Source organism: Lepus europaeus, chromosome X, assembly GCF_033115175.1.
Source record: "Lepus europaeus isolate LE1 chromosome X, mLepTim1.pri, whole genome shotgun sequence".
Classification (NCBI taxonomy): domain Eukaryota; kingdom Metazoa; phylum Chordata; class Mammalia; order Lagomorpha; family Leporidae; genus Lepus; species Lepus europaeus.
This window is the reverse complement of record NC_084850.1, coordinates 28,387,308-28,398,297: the sequence shown is the minus strand read 5'-3', so window position 1 is coordinate 28,398,297 and position 10,990 is coordinate 28,387,308. Positions and strand designations below refer to the sequence as shown.

General features: G+C 35.5%; 1 protein-coding gene across 1 annotated transcript; it reads left to right on the top strand.

Moving 5' to 3' along the window:
* The first annotated feature begins 7,388 nt into the window (after nt 1-7,388).
* On the top strand, nt 7,389-7,727 carry LOC133752526 (glycine cleavage system H protein, mitochondrial-like). Its single transcript, XM_062183016.1, has one exon. The coding sequence runs from the start codon at nt 7,389-7,391 to the stop codon at nt 7,725-7,727; it is 339 nt and encodes a 112-aa protein (XP_062039000.1).
* The last annotated feature ends 3,263 nt before the right edge of the window (nt 7,728-10,990 follow it).

Genomic DNA, 10,990 nt, shown 5'->3' with positions numbered 1-10,990 from the left:
TACAATCCCATCAAGGTAGCATGTACCAATGCTATCTCACTAGTCCAAGAGATCAATTTCAGTTCATAATTGATCATAATGATAGGATTAAGAGTCAAAGGGATCACATAAACAAGACTAGTGTCTGCTAGTACTGATAGAATTAAGAAGGAGAGAACGATCCAACATTGGAAGCGGGATACACAGCAGATTCATAGAATGGCAGATGCCCTAAACAGCACTCTGGCCTCAGAATCAGCCCTTAAGGCATTCAGATCTGGCTGAAGAGCCCATGAGAGTATTTTAGGCATGGAAAGCCAAGACACTCTGGCAAACAAAAACAAAAACAAAACAAAAAAACCTAAATGAAATGAAAGATCTCTGTGAGTGAGATCCCGGTAGAAAGAACGGGCTACCAAAGAAGGAGGTACCTTTCTCTGAAGGGAGGAGAGAACTTCCACTTTGACTATGACCTCACTTAATTAAGATTGGAGTTGGCCAACTCAAAAGGCTTCCATAGCCTGGGTAACTCATGTCAAGAGCCTAGGGAGATTACTGATGCCATAAAAAAGAGTGTCAATTTGTTAATCCAACAACAGGAGTCACTGTGTACTTACTCTTCATGTAGGATCTCTGTCCTTAATGTGCTGTACATTGTGAATTAATGCTATAACTAGCACTCAAACAGTATTTTGCACTTTGTGTTTTGGTATGGGTGCAAACTGTTGAAATCTTTACTTAATTTATACTAAATTAATCTTCTGTATATAAAGATAATTGAAAACGAATCTTGATGAGAATGAGAGGGGAGAGGGAGCGGGAGACGGGAGGGTTGCGGGTGGGAGGGAAGTTAAGGGGGGGGGGAAGCCATTGTAATCCATAAACTGTACTTTGGAAATTTATATTCATTAAATAAATGTTAAAAAATATAATCTATAAACTGATAAATTTGGGATATACTTCACTTGGTTACATAACATTTCACTACACAATATCATGTTTCACCAAGTAACATATTTCACTACACAATATTCTATGCCACCTGATCTTAAAAGTCTCACAGACACTATGCTGGTTATAAGAAATCATCATCAGCCAGTTGCTCAACTAAATACTCTGGAATTCACTCTTCATTCATGACTGTCTCTCAGCACATATTCCAAACATAAATAATGTTCTGGGCCATAGTCTCATAAGTAGGCCTCTTTGAAGTATTGTATCAAGGAATAGTCTTTTGGCCTAATGTTTAAAATGCCCGTCACCCACATCCACGTCTCTGAGTTCAATCCTCTGCTCTGGTTTCTGAATACAGTTTCCTGCCAATGAGGAACCTGAGAGGCAGTAACGTGGTTTAAGTAATTGGGTTTCTGACTCCTACATGGGAAACCGGTACTGAATTCCTGGCTCCAGGTTTTAAATCCCAAGATGTTGCAGGAATTTGGGGCATAAACCAGAGGGTGAGAGTGCCCCCGCTCTCTTTCTAATAAATAAAATTTAAATAAAATATTGAGTTAAATGACCAAGTGAACACAGAGTAAAGAGAATATTGTATTAAGTTTAACAGATCCATCACCTCATTTCCAAAAGTATCAAAATTTTGTAATGGGGGCTGGTACTGTGGCGTAGAAGTTAAAGCAGCAGCCTGCAGTGCTGGCATCCCATATGGGTGCCAGTTCGAGTCCCAGCTGCTCCCCTTCCAATTAGTTCTCTGCCTTGGCCTAGGAAGGCAATAGAAATGGCCTGGCTTCAGATCGGCGTAGCTCTGGCCATCGTGGCCAACTGGGGAATGAACCAGCAGATGGAAGACCTCTCTCTCTCTCTCTGTCTCTCCTTCTCTCTTTGTAACTCTGACTTTCAAATAAATAAATAGATAAATCTTTAAAAATTTTTGTAACGTTTTCTTTAGTAATCATATTACAAAGACAAACATCTCTTTCTGGGTGGCTGTGTGTACGCTGGTGTATGTTTTCTGTCTAGTACATTACTCTGATATTAAAAGCCACAAAATGTCTGGAACTGGAGAACATATTTATGTGGCTTAAGCCAGATAATCAAAGACAAATACTGCATGTTCCCTTTCCTATGTGAAGCTAAAAAAGTCTATATGAAAGCATAATAGTGATTAATAGAGGTTAGAAAAGGTGGGGAAGAGTACTAGTTATAGCATTAAATAAGAGTGTACAGCACATTAAAGACAGAGATCCTACATAATATTTTTTTAAAAAAATTAATTAATTTTCTATGCCATTTCCAATTTAACACCAGGTTTTTTTTTTCATTTCCAATTTTGTTTATATACAGAAGATCGATTCAGTATATAATTAGTAAAGATCTCATCAGTTTGTACCCACGCAGAAACACAAAGTGTAAACATACTGTTTCAGTACTAGTTATAGCATCACTGCACATTAGACAACACATTAAGGACAGATCTCACATGGGATGTAAGTACACAGTGACTTCTGTTGTTGACTTAACAATTTGACACTCCTGTTCATGGCGTCAGTAATCTCCCTAGGCTCTAGTCATGAGTTGCCAGGCCTATGGAAGCCTTTAGAGTTCGCTGACTTTGATCTTATTCCGACAGGGTCATAGTCAAAGTGGAAGTTCTCTCCTCCCTTCAGAGAAAGGTACCTCCTTCTTTGATGGTCCCGTTCTTTCCACTGGGATCTCACTCACAGAGATCTTTCATTTAGGTCTTCTTTTTTTTTTCTTTTCCATGGTGTCTTGGCTTTCCATGCCTACAATACTCTCATGGGCTCTTCAGCCAGATCCGAATGCCTTAAGGGCTGATTCTGAGGCCAGAGTGTTGTTTAGGACATCTGCCATTCTATGAGTCTGCTGTGTATCCCACTTCCCATGTTGGATCTGTGTTTAATGTGCTGTACACTCTTATTTAATGCTATAACTAGTACTCCAACAGTATTTTTTTTTCACTTTGTGTTGCTATATGGGGGCAAACTGTTGAAATCGTTACCTAATATATACTAAACTGATGTTCTGTATATAAAGAGAATTGAAAATGAATCATGATGTGATTGGAAGGGGAGAGGGAGTGGGAAAGGGGAGGGTTGTGGGTGGGAGGGAAGTTTTGGGAGGGGGAAGCCATTGTAATCCATAAGCTGTACTTTGGAAATTTATATTCATTAAATAAAAGTTTAATAAAGAAAAAAAAGAAAAGAAAAGGTGGGGAAGAAGGACAGATGGGGAGGCTGGCTAATAGGTACCAATAAACAGCTGGATGGGAGCAATAAGTTCTAGTGTCCCACAGCACAGTGAAGTGACTATAGTTCATTATAATATATTATATATTTCATAGGAAACTAGTAGAGAGTAATTCAAGGCCTTTGAATAAAATATAAGGAAGACTGAAATGCTAATTATACGTGTTTGATCAGTACACACAGTATACAGATGTTGAAGTACAACACTGTACATCATAAATTTGTATGATTATTATGTTAATCAAAATGAAAAATAAAAGCTTTATTATAATGTTACTATATTATTGTATTGATATAAAAAGACCATGGAACACTGTAATTAAAAAATAAGTGTATGTTAGTGCAAAATAACTTTAAATATATGAACAGTTCTTTCATAGTATGTATTACCATGAACTTGATGATCTCTCATAAACATGGATTTAAAACTTTTTGCACCCCCAAAACTTATCTTTCTCCTTCATTTTCCATGAACTTTTTGAAGTTCTCCCCATGTATATTTGTATGTGTGTGTAACTTCAAATATTTCATCAAAGGTGTTGTAACATCTCATCTTGAAATCAAACAAAAATATATTTAAGTAATTTGTAGTCTATCAAGTCAACAGACTGTACCATAAACAGTTGAATTTTTATCATAGTGATCAATAAAAAATTCTGCATTACTAAGATATTTCATTTAGTTTTTCTCATTAGAAGTATGATTGAGCATTTAATCAAGACTTTTCCTCATTTTACTATTGAGCTTTAGTATTGCTATTTATCATTTTCGTATTTTAAAATTAGAAAGCTTTTTTCCTTATCTGTAAGAAAAGTGACAGCTATTTTTCCCAATGCTCTCCTGTTTTGATCTTGGAATTTTGATCACACTTTGTACAATTTTAGCTTTATCAATTTTTTTTATTTCATCTGGATTTGAATCACAATTAAAAAGCCTTCACAGATCCAATTCATAATGGAATCAAGCCTTTTTTCACTGATGATTTTAATTAAAAATTTTTTTATCTTTGAACATAGTTGCATTTATTCTGGTATATCAATAAAGACATAAGAATATTTTAATTTGCAATTGATAATGCAAAATATACAAGACAAATTGTCTACTTTCCAGTGTCAATGTCTTGAGATGTCATCTAAATACATACTATTTTAAATAACTCATACATAATTTTAGGGGATAACTGAATATTCACTGCAGAGCAGTGGACATAATGTCAATCTTACTGAAGTGTGATAATTCTATCATGACTTTATAGGCACTAGTCTTATTAATTATTTGATAAAATTCAACATCCCTTCATGATAAAACTAACCAAATTAGGTATAGAAGAAACATATTTCAACATAATAAAATATGCATGTAACAAGCCATCAGTTAACATTACAATGAATAGGGAAAAGCTGAGGCCTTTCTAAGATCTGGAAGAAGACAAGCATGCGCATTTTCAGCACTTTTATTCAATATAGTAATAGAGGCCCTAGCTACAGAAATTAGGCAAAAGGAAGAAATAAAAGACAAACAAATTGGAAAGAAGGAAGTATAACAACCGTTGTTTGATGCTGACATGTTTTTATGTATAGAAAACCTGAAAGACTACACCAAAAATTTGTTAGAACTAATAAACAAATTCAGCAAAATTTCAGGGTACAAAGTTACTGTGCAAAAATTGGTAGCATAGTTATACACCAATAGCAAATTACATAAAAAATCAAGAAAGAAATCTCATTTCCAAGAACCAAATAAAATAAAACACTTGGGAATAAATTTAACCAAAGAAGTAAATGATCTCAAATGAAAACTGTAAATTACTGCTGAAAGAAATTAAAGATAACACAAAGAAATGGAATGCTATCCCATGTTAATGGATTGGAAGCCAATATCATTAACGTGTATAGTATCCAAAGTGATTTACAAATTCAGTGCAATCTCAATCTAAATTCCAATGACTTTTCACAGAACAAGAAAAAATGCTACTAAAAGTTATGTGGATCCACAAAAGATCCTTAATAGCCAAAAACAATCTTAAGCAAAAACTATAAAGAAGGAGGTATCACATTATCTGACTTTAAAACACATTCAAGGGTCCTGTGCTGTGGCATAGTGGGTAAAGCTTCTACCAGTGGTGCTGGCATCCCATATGGGGCAGCAACAGTATCCCATATGGGCACCAGTTTGAGTTCTGGCTGCTCAACTTCCAATCCAGCTGCTTGCTAATGCACCTGGGAAAGCAGCAGAACACAGCCCAAGTCCTTGGGCCCCTGCACCCATGTGGGAGACCCGGGAGAAGCTCCTGGCTTCTGGCTCTGGATTGGCCCAGCTCTGATCATTGCAGCCATTTAGCACTTGGGGAGTGAACCAATGGATGGAAGATCTCTCTCTCTCTCTCTCTCTCTTTCTCAACTCTGCCTTTCAAATAAATAAACAAATCTTTAAAAAATAAAACACATTCAAAGCAACAATAATGAAAATAGCATGACATTGATATAAAACAGATCCATAGGCCAATGGAATAGAATAGAGACCCTAGAAGTAAACCCACACATCTACAGTAAACTGATCTTTAACAAAGGTGCTCAGAACATGCACTAATGGAACTGTGATCTTTCTACTTTTTATTTGCTGTATATTACGGTTAGTGGTACATTAAGCTTGTGATCACATAATTTATCATAATTATGTTTTTTTTACAAAAATTAAAGAAAATAAAAGGAGGAATGGAATGAGGGGGATTGAGGGAGCGAGAGAGAGAGGGAGGGAAATATGATTACCTTCTTAGAATTGTTCCTATGAAATTCGTTCTCTTTATATTAATAATTTTTTAAAAAAAAACATGCATTGGAAAATGATACACTTCTTAAAAAAATGGTGCTGGAAAAATTAGATTTCCACACAGAGAATAATAAAACTAGACCCTTATCTCTCACCATTTACAAAAATCCACTCAAAATAGATTAGATCTAAATATGAGGCCTGAAACTTTGATGCTATTAGGACAAAACATGGGAAAACACTTCAGGGCATTGGACTTGGAAAAGATTTTCTGAATGAAACCCCAAAAGCACAGGAAGTAAAAGCAAAAATAAACAAATGAGATTTTGAAGAGCAAAGGAAATAATTAACAGAATAAAGAAACTACCTATAGAATTGGGAAAATATTTGCAAGCTATAAATCTGACAAGGGGCTAAAATCTAGGATATATAAAGGAACACAGAAAATCAATTACAGAATAATAACATAATTAAAATGGCAGAAGATCTAAACAGACTTTTTTTAAAGGAAAATGCACAAACGACTAACAGGTATATGGAAAATGCTCAAGAGAAACTAATCATCTGGGAAATGCAAATAAAAATCATGGTGAGGTAACATTGCACTCTAGTAAGATTGGCTATTATAAAAAAGACAAAAGAAAATACATTTTGGTGATAATGTAGAGCAAAGGATCATGTTTCACACTATTAATGGGATGGTATTTAGGTATAGCCATTGTGGAAAATAGTACGGAGGTTCTTCAGAAAACTTAAAATGGAACTACCATGTGAGCCAAAACTCCCACTCTTGGATATATGTTCAAGAAAAATAAAATCTATCTGTCAAAGAGACATCTCGCCTTGCAGGTTTATTGCAGTATTATTCAGAATAGTCAAGAAATGGAAATGGATTTATGTGTCCATCCACATATGTATGAATGGATTAAAAATGTGGTAATGTGCACAACACAGTATTACTCAGGCATAATAAAGGTTGAAATGTTGTAATTTGCAACAACATGGCTGGAACTGGAAGTCATTATTTTAAGTGAGATAAGTCAAGCACAGAATGTAATTATCACATGATCTAACTCATGCCTTAAGTTTAAAAGATAAGTGAATTCATAGAAGTTGTAAATGTAATTGTGGTTAACTGGGGCTGGGGAGGGAAGTGAAGAAGGAAGGAGGAGGAAAGGTTAATTGACAAATACTAGATTATAGCTATATTTGAATAAGAAGTTCTGGGGGTTCAATTGCACAACAGGGTGACTACTGATAATGTTAAAGATAAAATAAAGAAGTGCAGTGACCATTGGCACCCCTGTGAACATGCTGAACATGGTGCTGTGAGTGGCATGGAGCCTGTGGCCATGGCCTGCACCCTGCTCTCTTCTTACCTGACAACTGTGGGTGGGCACCATCTGGATGCTAGGCATGGAACCCAGTCTGCTATCAGTGCATAATTTCACAGAGAAACATGAATGGCTAACAACAGAAAACGGTATTGGAACAGTGGGAATTAGCAATTTTGCAAAGGAAGCTTTGGGACATGTTGTTGATTATAGTCTGTGTGAATTTGGGACAAAACTGAAACACCAAAATGAGTTTGGTGGTTTGGAAAGTGTGAAAGCTGCTAGTGAACTCTATTCTCCTCTATCAGGAGAAGTAACTGAAATTAATGAAGCCGTTGCAGAAAACCCAGGACTCATCAACAAATCTTCTTATGAAGATGGTTGGCTGATCAAGATGACACTGAGTAACCCTTCAGAATGACATGAACTAATGAGTGAAAAAGCCTATGAGAAATACATAAAATTTATTGAGGAATGAAGGTGGAACCCTTACATGAACTAGTATGGAATAACTTCATTCAGCACAGTTATCTTAAATTAGTGGCAGACAGGACTTAATATAATAACTTTTAGTAATATTGATGGAAGAGATACTACTTTCAACTCTGCTACTGGAAGAAAATATTTCCTAACTTTGTAATGATTGCAGGTGAACACAATATGCATCTTTTTCACAATACCTTGTGATTTTTATACTAGGCTCTAGAAACTAGTATTCAGAAAGTATGAAGTTGTCTGTAGTAAAAACATTTATGCAAATAATGTAATTCAAGGATAATATTGTTATCTTAAGTAATATAGAGCAAAATAATGGGACAAAACTGAAAAACCAAAATGAGTTTGGTGGTTTGGAAATATGTAATGTTGTAACTTATGTAATATTATAACTTGCTTATACCCATCCTTGGATTGGGGTCAAAATATATAGTGATCTTTCCATTGGAAGTATCTGGGAATGCAGAACAGTTTTTGTTAGTTGCACAGTGCCAGAGAAAAAACAATACTATCTTAATTTTGCAATGTACTGCATTTGCTGGTGCTATTTTATATGGTGAAGCAACAGCTCTACCACAAAATAAGAAACATTCTAAAATTTTCTACTTCTTCCTTAAATAAAAACATAAAGAAATCAATAAATAATACATATATAATTTTAGCTGACAACCTTGTAAACTATATTTTAATTAACAGAATGTAACTTACTTATCTTAGGCATGATAATTCTATTGTAATTTTGTAGAATAGTCTTATTAATATTGATATTCTATACATTTATTAATATGAGTCAGATATTTTCCACCTTTTGTCACATGAAATTCACTAATGTATATTAACAAGCTTTTCATGTACTAATGTACATTAAAAAGCTTTTTGTCATTTTCAGTATATTTTGTTATGTGCATATATGTAATAATTGTTGCAAATTTCTTCCTATCCATGGAATGCCAAGTCACTCTGGAAAGAAAAAAGAAAAAGAAGACCTAAATGAAAGATCTGTGCAAGTGAGATCCCAGTGGAAAGAACGGGACCATCAAAGAAGGAGGTATCTTTCTCTGAAGGGAGGAGAGAACTTCCACTTTCACTATGACCCTGTCCGAATAAAATTGAAGTCGGCGAACTCAAAAGGCTTCCATAGCCTTGGCAACTCATGACTAAAGCCTAGGGAGATTACTGATGCCATAAGCAAGAGTGTCAAATTGTTAAGTCAACAACAGGAGTCACTGTGTACTTACTTCTCATGTGGGATCTGTGTCCTTAATGTGTTGTCCAATATGAAGTGATGCTATAACCTGTACTGAAACAGTATTTTCCACTTTGTGTTTCTGTGTGGGTACAAACTGATGAAATCTTTACTTAATATATACTAAATCGATCTTCTGTATATAAAGATAATTGAAAATGAATCTTGATGTGAATGGAATGGGAGAGGGAGCAGGAGATGGGAGGGGTGCGAGTGGGAGGGGAATTATGGGGGGGGGAGCCATTGTAATCCATAAACTGTATTTAGTAAATTTATATCTACTAAATAAAAAAATTAAAAAAAATTCTTCCTATCAATTATTTTTTCACTTTGCACATCTCCCTCTTGCATGGAGACTATTATAGTCTCATGCTATTATAAAAAGTGAGCAAATAAAGCTTTATACTAAATTGATCTTCTATATATAAAGAGAATTGAAAATGAATCTTGATGCAAATGGAAGGGGAGAGGGAGCGGGAGAGGGGAGGGTTGCGGGTGGGAGGGAAGTTATGGGAGGGGGAAGCCATTGTAATCCATAAGCTGCACACTGGAAATTTATATTCATTAAATAAAATTTAAAAAAAAAGAAAAAAAAGTGAGCAAATAAAGCAATTCTCAACATCATTACTTCTTAAAGAAATACAAATCTAACCAAGAGATACCACTTTGTATCAACTAAGATTGCTGTAATCAAATAAATGAATATTAATTAGTTAATGAGGAAGTGGCAAAATTGAAACTCATATATTGGGATATCAAATGGTACAATCACTGTGGAAAACAGTCTATAAGTTCTTCAAAAGCTTTAAACAAGGGCTGGTGTTGTGGCACAGCAGCAGCTCCCTGCTAATGTCCCCTGGGAAGCAATAAATGTTTACCCTCAAGTACTTGGATCCCTGAAACTGATGTGAGAGACCTGGACAGAGTTCCTAGCTACTGGCTTCAGCTTGGCACAGCCCCAACTATTGTTTGGGGAGTGAAATAATTGATCGAAAATCTCTCTCTTTCTCCCTGTCTCCCCTCACCCATATATCTCTCTTTCTGTGACTTCTGCCTCACAAATAAATAAATAAATAAATCTTTTAAAAACAAACTTTAAACAGAGTTACCATATGTTCCAATAATTGCATTCCTGGGTACATACCTAAAAAAAGTGATAACATATGTTCACACAAACTTGTATATGAATGTTCATATAAGTATTATTCATAGCAGTCGAAGTGTGAAAACAACCCCAGTTTCCATAAGCTAACAAATTTTTGAATGAATGAAAAATCTGATACAGCCAAACAATGGTATATTATTCAGCCAAAAATAAATGAAGTATGGGTACATGTTTTCGATTTAAAGTCATTATTCTTTTTTAAAAGATTTTTACTTATTTGTTTGAAAGGCAGAGTTACAGAGAGGCGGGGGGGGGGGGGGCAGTCTTCCATCCATTGGTTCACTCCCCAAATGGCTGCAATATCTGGAGCAGAGCAGATCTGAAGTCAGGAGCCAGAAGCTTCTTCTGGCTTTCCCACGTGGGTGCAGGGTCCCAAGGACTTAGACCATCTTCTACTGCTTTCCCAGGCCATAGCAGAGAGCTAGATTGGAAGTGGAGCAACAGGGACTTGAACTGGCACCCATATGGGATGCCAGCACTGCAGGTGGTGGCTTTACCCACTATGCCACAGCATATGCCCCTAAAGTCATTATTCTAACTGAACCTGCCAAATCAAAAAAGGCAAACACATGTACAAAGATTCCCTTTATATGAAACATCAAGAATAAACAAATCCATAGATGCAAAAGGAAATTAGTGTTTTCTAGAACCTCTGGAATTAAGAGAAAAATATCAATTACTAATAGGTATATGACTTATTCTTATGGGACAGAAATGCTGTGAAATTAGGTATACAAAATAATAGAATAGACACATAATAATGTGCCTATTCTTTTCT